This window comes from Bufo gargarizans, chromosome 6 (assembly GCF_014858855.1).
Source record: "Bufo gargarizans isolate SCDJY-AF-19 chromosome 6, ASM1485885v1, whole genome shotgun sequence".
NCBI lineage: Eukaryota > Metazoa > Chordata > Amphibia > Anura > Bufonidae > Bufo > Bufo gargarizans.
In genome coordinates this window covers 5,647,749-5,667,254 of record NC_058085.1, presented here as the reverse complement: position 1 = coordinate 5,667,254, position 19,506 = coordinate 5,647,749, and the positions used below count along the sequence as shown (strand labels likewise).

At 46.7% G+C, this 19,506-nt stretch overlaps 1 protein-coding gene across 1 annotated transcript in view; it reads right to left on the bottom strand.

Moving 5' to 3' along the window:
* Positions 1 to 19,506, bottom strand: part of GLP2R (glucagon like peptide 2 receptor) — a 128,752-nt gene that overhangs the window by 23,276 nt on the left and 85,970 nt on the right. Inside the window, exon 4 of the mRNA XM_044297228.1 lies at positions 8,425 to 8,546. Within this exon, the coding sequence (XP_044153163.1) occupies positions 8,425 to 8,546 (122 nt within the window). The remainder of the gene's footprint in view (positions 1 to 8,424; positions 8,547 to 19,506) is intronic.

Genomic DNA, 19,506 nt, shown 5'->3' with positions numbered 1-19,506 from the left:
GTGCACTCACTTCTGTCAGATACTGTATATGTGAGGGGTGCACTCACTTCTGTCAGATACTGTATATGTGAGGGGTGCACTCACTTCTGTCAGATACTGTATATGTGAGGGGTGCACTCACTTCTGTCAGATACTGTATATGTGAGGGGTGCACTCACTTCTGTCAGATACTGTATATGTGAGGGGTGCACTCACTTCTGTCAGATACTGTATATGTGAGGGGTGCACTCACTTCTGTCAGATACTGTATATGTGAGGGGTGCACTCACTTCTGTCAGATACTGTATATGTGAGGGGTGCACTCACTTCTGTCAGATACTGTATATGTAAGGGGTGCACTCACTTCTGTCAGATACTGTATATGTGAGGGGTGCACTTACCTCTGTCAGATACTGTATATGTGAGGGGTGCACTCACTTCTGTCAGATACTGTATATGTGAGGGGTGCACTCACCTCTGCCAGATACTGTATATGTGAGGGGTGCACTCACCTCTGCCAGATACTGTATATGTGAGGGGTGCACTCACCTCTGTCAGATACTGTATATGTGAGGGGTGCACTCACTTCTGTCAGATACTGTATATGTGAGGGGTGCACTCTCTTCTGTCAGATACTGTATATGTGAGGGGTGCACTCACTTCTGTCAGATACTGTATATGTGAGGGGTGCACTCACTTCTGTCAGATACTGTATATGTGAGGGGTGCACTCACTTCTGTCAGATACTGTATATGTGAGGGGCGCACTCACTTCTGTCAGATCCTGTATATGTGAGGGGCGCACTCACTTCTGTCAGATACTGTATATGTGAGGGGTGCACTCACTTCTGTCAGATACTGTATATGTGAGGGGTGCACTCACTTCTGTCAGATACTGTATATGTGAGGGGGCACTCACTTCTGTCAGATCCTGTATATGTGAGGGGTGCACTCACTTCTGTCAGATACTGTATATATGAGGGGGCACTCACTTCTGTCAGATACTGTATATGTGAGGGGGCACTCACTTCTTTCAGATCCTGTATATGTGAGGGGGGCACTCACCTCTGTCAGATACTGTATATGTGAGGGGGCACTCTCTTCTGTAAGATACTGTATATGTGATGGGGGCACTCACTTCTGTCAGATACTGTATGTGTGAGGGGTGCACTCACTTCTGTCAGATACTGTATATGTGAGGGGTGCACTCACCTCTGTCAGATACTGTATATGTGAGGGGTGCACTCACCTCTGTCAGATACTGTATATGTGAGGGTTGCACTCACTTCTGTCAGATACTGTATATGTGAGGGGTGCACTCACCTCTGTCAGATACTGTATATGTGAGGGGCGCACTCACTTCTGTCAGATACTGTATATGTGAGGGATGCACTCACTTCTGTCAGATACTGTATATGTGAGGGGTGCACTCACCTCTGTCAGATACTGTATATGTGATGGGTGCAGTCACTTCTGTCAGATACTGTATATGTGAGGGGTGCACTCACTTCTGTCAGATACTGTATATGTGAGGGGTGCACTTACTTCTGTCAGATACTGTATATGTGAGGGGTGCACTCACTTCTGTCAGATACTGTATATGTGAGGGGTGCACTCACTTCTGTCAGATACTGTATATGTGAGGGGGGCACTGACTTCTGTCAGATACTGTATATGTGAGGGGGGCACTGACTTCTGTCAGATACTGTATATGTGAGGGGTGCACTCACTTCTGTCAGACACTGTATATGTGAGGGGTGCACTCACTTCTGTCAGATACCTTATATGTGAGGGGTGCACTCACTTCTGTCAGATACTGTATATGTGAGGGGGGCACTGATTTCTGTCAGATACTGTATATGTGAGGGGGGCACTGACTTCTGTCAGATACTGTATATGTGAGGGGTGCACTCACCTCTGTCAGATACTGTATATGTGAGGGGTGCACTGACTTCTGTCAGATACTGTATATGTGAGGGGTGCACTGACTTCTGTCAGATACTGTATATGTGAGGGGTGCACTGACTTCTGTCAGATACTGTATATGTAAGGGGTGCACTCACTTCTGTCAGATACTGTATATGTGAGGTGTGCACTTACTTCTGTCATATACTGTATATGTGAGGGGTGCAGTCACTTCTGTCAGATGCTGTATATGTGAGGGATGCACTCACTTCTGTCAGATACTGTATATGTGAGGGGTGCACTCACTTCTGTCAGATACTGTATATGTGAGGGGCGCACTCACTTCTGTCAGATACTGTATATGTGAGGGGTGCAGTCACTTCTGTCAGATGCTGTATATGTGAGGGGTGCACTTACTTCTGTCAGATACTGTATATGTGAGGGGTGCACTGACTTCTGTCAGATGCTGTATATGTGAGGGGTGCACTGACTTCTGTCAGATACTGTATATGTGAGGGGGGCACTAACTTCTATCAGATGCTGTATATGTGAGGGGGGCACTAACTTCTGTCAGATACTGTATATGTGAGGGGGGCACTCACTTCTGTCAGATACTGTATATGTGAGGGGTGCACTCACTTCTGTCAGATACTGTATATGTGAGGGGCGCACTGACTTCTGTCAGATGCTGTATATGTGAGGGGTGCACTGACTTCTGTCAGATACTGTATATGTGAGGGGGGCACTAACTTCTGTCTGATGCTGTATATGTGAGGGGGGCACTAACTTCTGTCAGATGCTGTATATGTGAGGGGGGCACTAACTTCTGTCAGATACTGTATATGTGAGGGGGGCACTAACTTCTGTCAGATGCTGTATATGTGAGGGGGGCACTAACTTCTGTCAGATGCTGTATATGTGAGGGGGGCACTAACTTCTGTCAGATACTGTATATGTGAGGGGGGCACTCACTTCTGTCAGATACTGTATATGTGAGGGGGGCACTAACTTCTGTCAGATACTGTATATGTGAGGGGGGCACTCACCTCTGTCAGATACTGTATATGTGAGGGGGGCACTCACCTCTGTCAGATACTGTATATGTGAGGGGGCACTGCGATAGATTCCCTCTTAGGAGACATCACGACTGGAGTCATGTAGCAGCACATCAGGTTACAGGACACCACAGGGTTAATAAACGCAGAACTTTCCTGCGCCAAATCCATTATCCCCGATTCAGGAAGACCTCCGGGGATTATACACAGACGGATGAGACCAAATCCAAGGACTCGCAACCGCCCTCCATAGGTTTGTTAATATGGAACATTCCCGAGAGGTAAGACAAACACCAGGAGCCTCCTATGACGGATTGTGTCCACAGGTGGAGCAGAGTGGCCTGCGGGGGGCGTCATGGCTGTGCCGTCTCTGTACACACTGCGCAGCAGGACGCGGGCTCTTTACTTTGTGAGCGATGGCGCCCAGAGCTTCACCTCTATGTGCCTGCACCCTAGTAATGGAGCATGGAGGGTGAATACTGCTGAGAGTGATGTAATCCTGCCTATCTAGTCTCAGCAGTACAATTACACTAGTCCGTATGACCCCAGCATTTAGTAATAATAGGATGAGACCCCTGATAATTGTCTATATACATGATACCTTCTGATACTGTGAGTGATGTAATCCTGCCTATCTAGTCTCAGCAGTATAATTACACTAGTCAGTATGACCCCAGCATTTAGTAATAATAGGATGAGACCCCTGATAATTGTCTATATACATGATCCCTTCTGATACTGTGAGTGATGTAATCCTGCCTATCTAGTCTCAGCAGTACAATTACACTAGTCCGTATGACCCCAGCAATTAGTAATAATGGGAAGAGACCCCTGATAACTGTCCATATACATGATACCTTCTGATACTGTGAGTGATGTAATCCTGCCTATCTAGTCTCAGCAGTACAATTACACTAGTCCGTATGACCCCAGCAATTAGTAATAATAGGATGAGACCCCTGATAACTGTCCATATACATGATCCCTTCTGATACTGCGAGTGATGTAATCCTGCCTATCTAGTCTCAGCAGTACAATTACACTAGTCCGTATGACCCCAGCAATTAGTAATAATGGGATGAGACCCCTGATAATTGTCCATATACATGATCTCATCTGGTATTGGCAGTAATGTAATCCTGCCTATCTAGTCTCCAGCAGTACAGTGCACTCATCATTCAGTCAGTGTGACCCCAGCCTTTAGTAATAATAGGATGAGACCCCTGATAACGGTCTAGATACGTGAACCTCTCCGGTATTGAGGGTCATACTGATGAGTGTATTGTACTGCTGGAGACTAGATAGGCAAGATAACATCACTCACAATACCAGAAGGGATCATGTATATGGACGGTTATCAGGGGTCTCTTCCCATTATAACTAATGCCTCGGGTTATACTGACTGACTGATGAGTGCACGGTGCTGCTGGAGACTAGATAGGCAGGATTCCATCACTCTCAGCAGTATTCACCCTCCATGCTCCATTACTAGGGTGCAGGCACATAGAGGAGAAGCTCTGGGCTCCATCTCTCACAATGTAAAGAGCCCGCGTCCTGCTGCGCAGTGTGTACAGAGACGGCACAGCCATGACGCCCCCCGCAGGCCGCCCTTCTCCACCTGTAGACACATTGCCCCCCCTTGCGGCTGTCATAGGAGGCTCCTGGTGTTTGTCTTACCTCTCGGGAATGTTCCATATTAACAAACCTATGGAGGGCGGTTGCGAGTCCTTGGATTTGGTCTCATCCGTCTGTGTATAATCCCCGGAGGTCTTCCTGTATCGGGGATAATGGATTTGGCGCAGGAAAGTTCTGCGTTTATTAACCCTGCGGTTTCCTGTAACCTGATGTGCTGCTACATGACTCCAGTCGTGATGTCTCCTAAGAGGAAATGTGTCCGCTTAGTGCACAGAAGTCACAACATTTGGTTTTCTAGAGACTAGATAGGCAGGATTACATCACTGAGACCTGCAACAAGTGCCCATATATAAGATTATCTCTGTGAGTGATGTAATCCTGCCTATCTAGTCTCAGCAGTACAGTGTACTCTTCAGTATGACCCCCGCCTTTAGTAATAACAGGATGACCCCTTCTGGTACTGTGAGTGATGTAATCCTGCCTATCTAGTCTCAGCAGTACAATGTACTCATCACTATGACCCCCGCCTTTAGTAATACCAGGATGACCCCTTCTGGTACTGTGAGTGATGTAATCCTGCCTATCTAGTCTCAGCAGTACAATGTACTCATCACTATGACCCCCGCTTTTAGTAATGCCAGGATGACCCCTTCTGGTACTATGAGTAATGTAATCCTGCCTATCTAGTCTCAGCAGTACAATGCACTCATCATTATGACCCCTGCCTTTAGTAATAACAGGATGACCCCTTCTGGTACTGTGAGTAATGTAATCCTGCCTATCTAGTCTCAGCAGTACAATGTACTCATCACTATGACCCCCGCCTTTAGTAATAACAGGATGACACCTTCTGGTACTGTGAGTAATGTTATCCTGCCTATCTAGTCTCAGCAGTACAATGTACTCATCACTATGACCCCCGCCTTTAGTAATGCCAGGATGACCCCTTCTGGTACTGTGAGTGATGTAATCCTGCCTATCTAGTCTCAGCAGTACAATGTACTCATCACTATGACCTCTGTCTTTAGTAATAACAGGATGACCCCTTCTGGTACTGTGAGTAATGTTATCCTGCCTATCTAGTCTCAGCAGTACAATGTACTCATCACTATGACCCCCGCCTTTAGTAATGCCAGGATGACCCCTTCTGGTACTGTGAGTGATGTAATCCTGCCTATCTAGTCTCAGCAGTACAATGTACTCATCACTATGACCTCTGTCTTTAGTAATAACAGGATGACCCCTTCTGGTACTGTGCAGTGGCGTAGGGATCGCCATAGCAACCATAGCAGTGGCTATGGGGCCCTACGCCACTGGGGGCCCGTCCGGGCTGCCTTCTGTTGATTTATTTTTATTTTTTTTCACACACACACACTACACACAGGCAGCCAGGCCGACGAGCCGCGGCCCGCCCGCCCACTACACTAGTGTAGTGGGCGGGGTGCGGGCGGTCCGCGGCTCGGGCCTGGCTGGGGAGGAGTCAGGACTGGACTGGAGCAGGTCGCACGCAGGGCCGGGCCGACACAGAGGCTGGGGAGGCTCCAGCCAGGCCACTGAGTAAGGAAGATCCGATCATATTCTAACCCCCAGGCGTTCCCATGGTGACGGGGACGCTTGCCTGGGGGTTAGAATATACCATCGGATCTGAGTTTTCACGCTTGAGAGCGTGAAAACTCAAATCCGATGGTATATTCTAACCCCCAGACGTTCCCATGGTGACAGGGACGCTTGCCTGGGGGTTAGAATATACAGGGCCCCGCCGCTCACAGGAGACCATTTATAAACTAATCAGTAACTTGAACTTTAATCATTGACATCGCTGATCTCTTTACTTGGATTGGATACCTTACTCTGTCTTAGCTCTGGTAACGGTAACAGCAGGCAGTGCGGGCGGGCGGCGCTCACTCACTGACGTCACGCACCTGTTCCTCCCACTAGGCGGCGCAGGCACGTGACGTCAGTGAGTGAGCGCCGCCCGTCCGCACTGCCTGCTGTTACCGTTACCAGAGCTAAGACAGAGTAAGGTATCCAATCCAAGTAAAGAGATCAGCGATGTCAATGATTAAAGTTCAAGTTACTAATTAGTTTATAAATATGCTCCTGAGAGCGTTGGGGAGGGGGATCTGTGGATGGCACTGTTTAGGGGAGGGGGATCTGTGGATGGCACTATTTAGGGGAGGGGGATCCGTGGATGGCACTATTTAGGGGAGGGGGATCCATCTGTGGATGGCACTATTTAGGGGAGGGGGATCTGCGGATGGCACTATTTAGGGGAGGGGGATCCAGGATGACCCCTTCTGGTACTGTGGGTGATGTAATCCTGCCTATCTAGTCTCCAGCAGTACAATGTACTCATCACTATGACCCCCGCCTTTAGTAATGCCAGGATGACCCCTTCTGGTACTGTGAGTGATGTAATCCTGCCTATCTAGTCTCAGCAGTACAGTGTACTCATCACTATGACCCCCGCCTTTAGTAATAACAGGATGACCCCTTCTGGTACTGTGAGCGATGTAATCCTGCCTATCTAGTCTCAGCAGTACAATGTACTCATCACTATGACCCCTGCCTTTAGTAATAACAGGATGACCCCTTCTGGTACTGTGAGCGATGTAATCCTGCCTATCTAGTCTCAGCAGTACAGTGCTCTCATCACTATGACCCCCGCCTTTAGTAATAACAGGATGACCCCTTCTGGTACTGTGAGCGATGTAATCCTGCCTATCTAGTCTCAGCAGTACAATGTACTCATCACTATGACCCCTGCCTTTAGTAATAACAGGATGACCCCTTCTGGTACTGTGAGTGATGTTATCCTGCCTATCTAGTCTCAGCAGTACAATGTACTCTTCAGTATGACCCCTGCCTTCAGTAATAACAGGATGACCCCTTCTGGTACTGTGAGTGATGTAATCCTGCCTATCTTGTCTCAGCAGTACAATGTACTCATCACTATGACCCCTGCCTTTAGTAATAACAGCACAGGATGACCCCTTCTGGTTCTGTGAGCGATGTAATCCTGCCTATCTAGTCTCAGCAGTACAATGCACTCATCACTATGACCCCCTGCCTTTAGTAATAACAGGATGACCCCTTCTGGTACTGTGAGTGATGTAATCCTGCCTATCTAGTCTCAGCAGTACAATGCTCTCATCACTATGACCCCCGCCTTTAGTAATAACAGGATGACCCCTTCTGGTTCTGTGAGCGATGTAATCCTGCCTATCTAGTCTCAGCAGTACAATGCACTCATCACTAGGACCCCGGCCTTTAGTAATAACAGGATGACCCCTTCTGGTACTGTGAGTGATGTAATCCTGCCTATCTAGTCTCAGCAGTACAATGTACTCATCACTAGGACCCCGGCCTTTAGTAATAACAGGATGACCCCTTCTGGTACTGTGAGCGATGTTATCCTGCCTATCTAGTCTCAGCAGTACAATGTACTCATCACTAGGACCCCCGCCTTTAGTAATAACAGGATGACCCCTTCTGGTTCTGTGAGTGACGTAATCCTGCCTATCTAGTCTCAGCAGTATAATGTACTCTTCAGTATAACCCCTGTCTTTAGTAATAACAGGATGACCCCTTCTGGTACTGTGAGCGATGAAATCCTGCCTATCTAGTCTCAGCAGTACAATGTACTCATAACTATGACCCCCGCCTTTAGTAATAACAGGATGACCCCTTCTGGTACTGTGAGCGATGTAATCCTGCCTATCTAGTCTCAGCAGTACAGTGCTCTCATCACTAGGACCTCAGCCTCCAGGACTTCTGTATTGTATTCTGCAGAAATCTGGACCCAAAAGACCTCCGTTATCTGGAGGGATGAATATAAAGGGCAGACTCACATTCTGCTCGAAGTGTTTGCTGCTGTAGCATTCGGTGTTGTCCCGCCAGATATCTGTAGAGTTCTCTTTCCTCTGCCAGACGCCCTGCGCGGTGCAGTATCGGTGCGTGGAGCCAGCGCTGCCTGCAATGACACAGCCGAGGTCAGGATGCAACGTCCTCGTGACATACATGGTGCAAGTGTCTACACGTCCTTGGCCTTTACTGGGAATGGCGGCAAATCTGGCATCTCAGCCAATCAGAAGATAATCGGTCACACGACCTTACGGTTCCCTGCTTATAAGGGGCTATTATGGCTGAATTTCTGCCCCCAAGTTTGGCTCTGATCGGTGACAGGTGCCTTTAAATGAAGGAGTCCGATTCCCGATGTCAGCCGTCCATATGTACGGCTTCTGTTGTCTTCACTTTGAACGTGATTGTTCCTCGAGACATCTGTCACTCTCGGAAGTGACATTTATGGATGTCACGTCTCTTTGTGAGGAGATGATTAAACCTTCAAACAGCGTCCCGATTCACGGATGATGAACAGATCCATATGAAGATTTGATCATAGCAGGCCATCAAAATAAATTAGCGATATAATGTGACGGCCGTGGGGGCGCGAGGTGGGACTTAATGTAAAAAGAGAGGCGTTATAAAAAATACTGCCATATAGCCATACTGCCGGATATAGCCATACAGTGCCTGAACACCACCGTCCTATAGTGCCCAATAAAATCTATACAGTGCCTAAATATCACCGTCATATAGTGCACAATAAAATCTATACAGTGCCTAAATATCACTGTCATATAGTGCACAATAAAATCTATACAGTGCCTGAACACCACCGTCCTATAGTGCCCAATAAAATCTATACAGTGCCTGAACACCACCGTCCTATAGTGCCCAATAAAATCTATACAGTGCCTAAACACTACCGTCATATAGTGCCCAATAAAATCTATACAGTGCCTAAACACTACCGTCATATAGTGCCTAATAAAATCTATACAGTGCCTAAATACTACCGTCATATAGTGCACAATAAAATCTATACAGTGCCTAAATACTACTGTCATATAGTGCACAATAAAATCTATACAGTGCCTAAATATCACCGTCATATAGTGCCCAATAAAATCTATACAGTGCCTAAATACTACCGTCATATAGTGCACAATAAAATCTATACAGTGCCTAAATACTACCGTCATATAGTGCACAATAAAATCTATACAGTGCCTAAATACCACCGTCATATAGTGCCCAATAAAATCTATACAGTGCCTAAACACTACCGTCATATAGTGCCTAATAAAATCTATACAGTGCCTAAACACTACCGTCATATAGTGCCCAATAAAATCTATACAGTGCCTAAACACTACCGTCATATAGTACCTAATAAAATCTATACAGTGACTAAACACCACCGTCCTATAGTGCCCAATAAAATCTATACAGTGCCTAAATATCACCGTCATATAGTGTCCAATAAAATCTATACAGTGCCTAAATATCACCGTCATATAGTGCCCAATAAAATCTATACAGTGCCTAAATATCACCGTCATATAGTGCCCAATAAAATCTATACAGTGCCTAAATACTACCGTCATATAGTGCACAATAAAATCTATACAGTGCCTAAATACCACCGTCATATAGTGCCCAATAAAATCTATACAGTGCCTAAACACTACCGTCATATAGTGCCTGATAAAATCTATACAGTGCCAAAACACTACCGTCATATAGTGCACAATAAAATCTATACAGTGCCTAAATACCACCGTCATATAGTGCCCAATAAAATCTATACAGTGCCTAAACACTACCGTCATATAGTGCCCAATAAAATCTATACAGTGCCTAAACACTACCGTCATATAGTGCCTAATAAAATCTATACAGTGACTAAACACCACCGTCCTATAGTGCCCAATAAAATCTATACAGTGCCTAAATATCACCGTCATATAGTGTCCAATAAAATCTATACAGTGCCTAAATACCACCGTCATATAGTGCACAATAAAATCTATACAGTGCTTAAATACCACCGTCATATAGTGCCCAATAAAATCTATACAGTGCCTAAACACCACCGTCATATAGTGCCTAATAAAATCTATACAGTGCCTAAATACCACCGTCATATAGTGCCTAATAAAATCTATACAGTGCCTAAATACCACCGTCATATAGTGCCTAATAAAATCTATACAGTGCCTAAATACCACCGTCATATAGTGCCCAACAAAATCTATACAGTGCCTAAATATCACCATCATATGGTGCCCAATAAAATCTATACAGTGCCTAAATATCACCGTCATATAGTGCCCAACAAAATCTATACAGTGCCTAAATACCACCGTCATATAGTGCCCAATAAAATGTATACAGTGCCTGAACACCACCGTCATATAGTGCCCAATAAAATCTATACAGTGCCTAAATACCACCGTCATATAGTGCCCAATACAAATCTATGCAGTGCCAAAACACCACCGTCATATAGTGCCAAATACAAATCTATACAGTGCCTAAATACCACCGTCATATAGTTCCAAATACAAATCTATACAGTGCCTAAATACCACCGTCATATAGTGCCCATAAAAATCTTTACAGTGTCTAAATACTGCCTCCATACAGTACTAAATACAGCCAAACATTGCCTAATTACCACCTCTTTATAGAGGTAAATACAGCCGTAGAGTGCCTAAATTACCACCGTCACATGGTGCATAATAACATCTATGCAGTGGTTAATTATCATCACTTTAAATAGCGAAATATATCCATGCAGTGCCTAATTACCACTTCATACAGACCCAATTAACACCAATTCGTTGCCTAAATACCGCCGCCATATAGTGCCAAATAAAATCTATACAGTGCCTAGATACCACCTCCATACAATACTAAATAGAGCCATACACTGTCTACTCGCCACCTCTATAGAGCTAAATACAGCCATACAGTGCCTAAATAACTCATCAATGCACCGTCCGATCCCTCGGGTCACTGCAGCCCTTTTTATAGTGAAAGTAAGATGTGCACTATGTCGCCACACACATCCACACCCCTTAGGTCAGCCCTGGGTAAACATACACTTTTGCCTGCAGCTGCCAATAGGGGGAGCTAATTGTATATAGAGTTGTACAGCCTCCCTTACCTCTAATTGGAAGCTGCTGAACTCTATGCACAGTGAGCTCCCCCTAGTGATGGCTGCAGGTAATCATCATCATCATCATTCTATCTGTAGCTATGTGACAGAGAGCTCCCCCTAGTGATGACTGCAGGTAATCATCATTCTATCTGTAGCTGTGTGACAGTGAGCTCCCCCTAGTGATGACTGCAGGTAATCATCATTCTATCTGTAGCTGTGTGACAGAGAGCTCCCCCTAGTGATGGCTGCAGGTAATCATCATTCTATCTGTAGCTGTGTGACAGTGAGCTCCCCCTAGTGATGACTGCAGGTAATAATCATCATTCTATCTGTAGCTGTGTGACAGTGAGCTCCCCTAGTGATGGCTGCAGGTAATCATCATTCTATCTGTAGCTGTGTGACAGTGAGCTCCCCCTAGTGATGACTGCAGGTAATAATCATCATTCTATCTGTAGCTGTGTGACAGTGAGCTCCCCCTAGTGATGACTGCAGGTAATAATCATCATTCTATCTGTAGCTGTGTGACAGTGAGCTCCCCCTAGTGATGGCTGCAGGTAATAATCATTCTATCTGTAGCTGTGTGACAGTGAGCTCCCCCTAGTGATGGCTGCAGGTAATAATCATTATTCTATCTGTAGCTGTGTGACAGTGAGCTCCCCCTAGTGATGACTGCAGGTAATCATCATTCTATCTGTAGCTGTGTGACAGTGAGCTCCCCCTAGTGATGGCTGCAGGTAATCATCATTCTATCTGTAGCTGTGTGACAGTGAGCTCCCCCTAGTGATGGCTGCAGGTAATCATCATTCTATCTGTAGCTGTGTGACAGTGAGCTCCCCCTAGTGATGGCTGCAGGTAATCATCATTTTATCTGTAGCTGTGTGACAGTGAGCTCCCCCTAGTGATGGCTGCAGGTAATCATCATTCTATCTGTAGCTGTGTGACAGTGAGCTCCCCCTAGTGATGGCTGCAGGTAATCATCATTCTATCTGTAGCTGTGTGACAGTGAGCTCCCCCTAGTGATGGCTGCAGGTAATCATCATTCTATCTGTAGCTGTGTGACAGTGAGCTCCCCCTAGTGATGGCTGCAGGTAATCATCATTCTATCTGTAGCTGTGTGACAGTGAGCTCCCCCTAGTGATGGCTGCAGGTAATCATCATTCTATCTGTAGCTGTGTGACAGTGAGCTCCCCCTAGTGATGGCTGCAGGTAATAATCATCATTCTATCTGTAGCTATGTGACAGTGAGCTCCCCCTAGTGATGGCTGCAGGTAATCATCATTTTATCTGTAGCTGTGTGACAGTGAGCTCCCCCTAGTGATGGCTGCAGGTAATCATCATTCTATCTGTAGCTGTGTGACAGTGAGCTCCCCCTAGTGATGGCTGCAGGTAATAATCATCATTCTATATGTAGCTGTGTGACAGTGAGCTCCCCCTAGTGATGGCTGCAGGTAATCATCATTCTATCTGTAGCTGTGTGACAGTGAGCTCCCCCTAGTGATGGCTGCAGGTAATAATCATTCTATCTGTAGCTGTGTGACAGTGAGCTCCCCCTAGTGATGGCTGCAGGTAATCATCATTTTATCTGTAGCTGTGTGACAGTGAGCTCCCCCTAGTGATGGCTGCAGGTAATCATCATTCTATCTGTAGCTGTGTGACAGTGAGCTCCCCCTAGTGATGGCTGCAGGTAATCATCATTCTATCTGTAGCTGTGTGACAGTGAGCTCCCCCTAGTGATGGCTGCAGGTAATCATCATTCTATCTGTAGCTGTGTGACAGTGAGCTCCCCCTAGTGATGGCTGCAGGTAATCATCATTCTATCTGTAGCTGTGTGACAGTGAGCTCCCCCTAGTGATGGCTGCAGGTAATCATCATTCTATCTGTAGCTGTGTGACAGTGAGCTCCCCCTAGTGATGGCTGCAGGTAATAATCATCATTCTATCTGTAGCTATGTGACAGTGAGCTCCCCCTAGTGATGGCTGCAGGTAATCATCATTTTATCTGTAGCTGTGTGACAGTGAGCTCCCCCTAGTGATGGCTGCAGGTAATCATCATTCTATCTGTAGCTGTGTGACAGTGAGCTCCCCCTAGTGATGGCTGCAGGTAATAATCATCATTCTATATGTAGCTGTGTGACAGTGAGCTCCCCCTAGTGATGGCTGCAGGTAATCATCATTCTATCTGTAGCTGTGTGACAGTGAGCTCCCCTAGTGATGGCTGCAGGTAATCATCATTCTATCTGTAGCTGTGTGACAGTGAGCTCCCCCTAGTGATGGCTGCAGGTAATAATCATTCTATCTGTAGCTGTGTGACAGTGAGCTCCCCCTAGTGATGGCTGCAGGTAATCATCATTTTATCTGTAGCTGTGTGACAGTGAGCTCCCCCTAGTGATGGCTGCAGGTAATCATCATTCTATCTGTAGCTGTGTGACAGTGAGCTCCCCCTAGTGATGGCTGCAGGTAATCATCATTCTATCTGTAGCTGTGTGACAGTGAGCTCCCCCTAGTGATGGCTGCAGGTAATCATCATTCTATCTGTAGCTGTGTGACAGTGAGCTCCCCCTAGTGATGGCTGCAGGTAATCATCATTCTATCTGTAGCTGTGTGACAGTGAGCTCCCCCTAGTGATGGCTGCAGGTAATCATCATTCTATCTGTAGCTGTGTGACAGTGAGCTCCCCCTAGTGATGGCTGCAGGTAATAATCATCATTCTATCTGTAGCTAGTGTGACAGTGAGCTCCCCCTAGTGATGGCTGCAGGTAATCATCATTTTATCTGTAGCTGTGTGACAGTGAGCTCCCCCTAGTGATGGCTGCAGGTAATCATCATTCTATCTGTAGCTGTGTGACAGTGAGCTCCCCCTAGTGATGGCTGCAGGTAATAATCATCATTCTATATGTAGCTGTGTGACAGTGAGCTCCCCCTAGTGATGGCTGCAGGTAATCATCATTCTATCTGTAGCTGTGTGACAGAGAGCTCCCCCTAGTGATGGCTGCAGGTAATCATCATTCTATCTGTAGCTGTGTGACAGTGAGCTCCCCCTAGTGATGACTGCAGGTAATAATCATCATTCTATCTGTAGCTGTGTGACAGTGAGCTCCCCTAGTGATGGCTGCAGGTAATCATCATTCTATCTGTAGCTGTGTGACTGTGAGCTCCCCTAGTGATGGCTGCAGGTAATCATCATTCTATCTGTAGCTGTGTGACAGTGAGCTCCCCCTAGTGATGACTGCAGGTAATAATCATCATTCTATCTGTAGCTGTGTGACAGTGAGCTCCCCCTAGTGATGGCTGCAGGTAATAATCATTCTATCTGTAGCTGTGTGACAGTGAGCTCCCCCTAGTGATGGCTGCAGGTAATAATCATTCTATCTGTAGCTGTGTGACAGTGAGCTCCCCCTAGTGATGACTGCAGGTAATCATCATTCTATCTGTAGCTGTGTGACAGTGAGCTCCCCCTAGTGATGGCTGCAGGTAATCATCATTCTATCTGTAGCTGTGTGACAGTGAGCTCCCCCTAGTGATGGCTGCAGGTAATAATCATTCTATCTGTAGCTGTGTGACAGTGAGCTCCCCCTAGTGATGGCTGCAGGTAATCATCATTCTATCTGTAGCTGTGTGACAGTGAGCTCCCCCTAGTGATGGCTGCAGGTAATCATCATTCTATCTGTAGCTGTGTGACAGTGAGCTCCCCCTAGTGATGGCTGCAGGTAATCATCATTCTATCTGTAGCTGTGTGACAGTGAGCTCCCCCTAGTGATGGCTGCAGGTAATAATCATCATTCTATCTGTAGCTGTGTGACAGTGAGCTCCCCCTAGTGATGGCTGCAGGTAATCATCATTCTATCTGTAGCTGTGTGACAGTGAGCTCCCCCTAGTGATGGCTGCAGGTAATCATCATTCTATCTGTAGCTGTGTGACAGTGAGCTCCCCCTAGTGATGGCTGCAGGTAATCATCATTCTATCTGTAGCTGTGTGACAGTGAGCTCCCCCTAGTGATGGCTGCAGGTAATCATCATTCTATCTGTAGCTGTGTGACAGTGAGCTCCCCCTAGTGATGGCTGCAGGTAATCATCATTCTATCTGTAGCTGTGTGACAGTGAGCTCCCCCTAGTGATGGCTGCAGGTAATGGCTGCAGGTAATAATCATTCTATCTGTAGCTGTGTGACAGTGAGCTCCCCCTAGTGATGGCTGCAGGTAATCATCATTCTATCTGTAGCTGTGTGACAGTGAGCTCCCCCTAGTGATGGCTGCAGGTAATCATCATTCTATCTGTAGCTGTGTGACAGTGAGCTCCCCCTAGTGATGGCTGCAGGTAATCATCATTCTATCTGTAGCTGTGTGACAGTGAGCTCCCCCTAGTGATGGCTGCAGGTAATCATCATTCTATCTGTAGCTGTGTGACAGTGAGCTCCCCCTAGTGATGGCTGCAGGTAATCATCATTCTATCTGTAGCTGTGTGACAGTGAGCTCCCCCTAGTGATGGCTGCAGGTAATCATCATTCTATCTGTAGCTGTGTGACAGTGAGCTCCCCCTAGTGATGGCTGCAGGTAATCATCATTCTATCTGTAGCTGTGTGACAGTGAGCTCCCCCTAGTGATGGCTGCAGGTAATCATCATTCTATCTGTAGCTGTGTGACAGTGAGCTCCCCCTAGTGATGGCTGCAGGTATAATCATCATTCTATCTGTAGCTGTGTGACAGTGAGCTCCCCCTAGTGATGGCTGCAGGTAATCATCATTCTATCTGTAGCTGTGTGACAGTGAGCTCCCCCTAGTGATGGCTGCAGGTATAATCATCATTCTATATGTAGCTGTGTGACAGTGAGCTCCCCCTAGTGATGGCTGCAGGTAATCATCATTCTATCTGTAGCTGTGTGACAGTGAGCTCCCCCTAGTGATGGCTGCAGGTAATAATCATTCTATCTGTAGCTGTGTGACAGTGAGCTCCCCCTAGTGATGGCTGCAGGTAATCATCATTCTATCTGTAGCTGTGTGACAGTGAGCTCCCCCTAGTGATGGCTGCAGGTAATCATCATTCTATCTGTAGCTGTGTGACAGTGAGCTCCCCCTAGTGATGGCTGCAGGTAATCATCATTCTATCTGTAGCTGTGTGACAGTGAGCTCCCCCTAGTGATGGCTGCAGGTAATCATCATTCTATCTGTAGCTGTGTGACAGTGAGCTCCCCCTAGTGATGGCTGCAGGTAATCATCATTCTATCTGTAGCTGTGTGACAGTGAGCTCCCCCTAGTGATGGCTGCAGGTAATCATCATTCTATCTGTAGCTGTGTGACAGTGAGCTCCCCCTAGTGATGGCTGCAGGTAATCATCATTCTATCTGTAGCTGTGTGACAGTGAGCTCCCCCTAGTGATGGCTGCAGGTAATCATCATTCTATCTGTAGCTGTGTGACAGTGAGCTCCCCCTAGTGATGGCTGCAGGTAATCATCATTCTATCTGTAGCTGTGTGACAGTGAGCTCCCCCTAGTGATGGCTGCAGGTAATAATCATCATTCTATCTGTAGCTGTGTGACAGTGAGCTCCCCCTAGTGATGGCTGCAGGTAATCATCATTCTATCTGTAGCTGTGTGACAGTGAGCTCCCCCTAGTGATGGCTGCAGGTAATCATCATTCTATCTGTAGCTGTGTGACAGTGAGCTCCCCCTAGTGATGGCTGCAGGTAATCATCATTCTATCTGTAGCTGTGTGACAGTGAGCTCCCCCTAGTGATGGCTGCAGGTAATAATCATCATTCTATCTGTAGCTGTGTGACAGTGAGCTCCCCCTAGTGATGGCTGCAGGTAATCATCATTCTATCTGTAGCTGTGTGACAGTGAGCTCCCCCTAGTGATGACTGCAGGTAATAATCATCATTCTATCTGTAGCTGTGTGACAGTGAGCTCCCCCTAGTGATGACTGCAGGTAATAATCATCATTCTATCTGTAGCTGTGGTGACAGTGAGCTCCCCCTAGTGATGGCTGCAGGTAATAATCATTCTATCTGTAGCTGTGTGACAGTGAGCTCCCACTAGTGATGGCTGCAGGTAATAATCATTATTCTATCTGTAGCTGTGTGACAGTGAGCTCCCCCTAGTGATGACTGCAGGTAATCATCATTCTATCTGTAGCTGTGTGACAGTGAGCTCCCCCTAGTGATGGCTGCAGGTAATCATCATTCTATCTGTAGCTGTGTGACAGTGAGCTCCCCCTAGTGATGGCTGCAGGTAATAATCATTCTATCTGTAGCTGTGTGACAGTGAGCTCCCCCTAGTGATGGCTGCAGGTAATCATCATTTTATCTGTAGCTGTGTGACAGTGAGCTCCCCCTAGTGATGGCTGCAGGTAATCATCATTCTATCTGTAGCTGTGTGACAGTGAGCTCCCCCTAGTGATGGCTGCAGGTAATCATCATTCTATCTGTAGCTGTGTGACAGTGAGCTCCCCCTAGTGATGGCTGCAGGTAATAATCATCATTCTATATGTAGCTGTGTGACAGTGAGCTCCCCCTAGTGATGGCTGCAGGTAATCATCATTTTATCTGTAGCTGTGTGACAGTGAGCTCCCCCTAGTGATGGCTGCAGGTAATCATCATTCTATCTGTAGCTGTGTGACAGTGAGCTCCCCCTAGTGATGGCTGCAGGTAATCATCATTCTATCTGTAGCTGTGTGACAGTGAGCTCCCCCTAGTGATGGCTGCAGGTAATCATCATTCTATCTGTAGCTGTGTGACAGTGAGCTCCCCCTAGTGATGGCTGCAGGTAATCATCATTCTATCTGTAGCTGTGTGACAGTGAGCTCCCCCTAGTGATGGCTGCAGGTAATCATCATTCTATCTGTAGCTGTGTGACAGTGAGCTCCCCCTAGTGATGGCTGCAGGTAATCATCATTCTATCTGTAGCTGTGTGACAGTGAGCTCCCCCTAGTGATGGCTGCAGGTAATCATCATTCTATCTGTAGCTGTGTGACAGTGAGCTCCCCCTAGTGATGGCTGCAGGTAATAATCATCATTCTATCTGTAGCTGTGTGACAGTGAGCTCCCCCTAGTGATGGCTGCAGGTAATCATCATTCTATCTGTAGCTGTGTGACAGTGAGCTCCCCCTAGTGATGGCTGCAGGTAATCATCATTCTATCTGTAGCTGTGTGACAGTGAGCTCCCCCTAGTGATGGCTGCAGGTAATCATCATTCTATCTGTAGCTGTGTGACAGTGAGCTCCCCCTAGTGATGGCTGCAGGTAATAATCATCATTCTATCTGTAGCTGTGTGACAGTGAGCTCCCCCTAGTGATGGCTGCAGGTAATCATCATTCTATCTGTAGCTGTGTGACAGTGAGCTCCCCCTAGTGATGGCTGCAGGTAATCATCATTCTATCTGTAGCTGTGTGACAGTGAGCTCCCCCTAGTGATGGCTGCAGGTAATCATCATTCTATCTGTAGCTGTGTGACAGTGAGCTCCCCCTAGTGATGGCTGCAGGTAATCATCATTCTATCTGTAGCTGTGTGACAGTGAGCTCCCCCTAGTGATGGCTGCAGGTAATCATCATTCTATCTGTAGCTGTGTGACAGTGAGCTCCCCCTAGTGATGGCTGCAGGTAATCATCATTCTATCTGTAGCTGTGTGACAGTGAGCTCCCCCTAGTGATGGCTGCAGGTAATAATCATCATTCTATCTGTAGCTGTGTGACAGTGAGCTCCCCCTAGTGATGGCTGCAGGTAATCATCATTCTATCTGTAGCTGTGTGACAGTGAGCTCCCCCTAGTGATGGCTGCAGGTAATCATCATTCTATCTGTAGCTGTGTGACAGTGAGCTCCCCCTAGTGATGGCTGCAGGTAATCATCATTCTATCTGTAGCTGTGTGACAGTGAGCTCCCCCTAGTGATGGCTGCAGGTAATCATCATTCTATCTGTAGCTGTGTGACAGTGAGCTC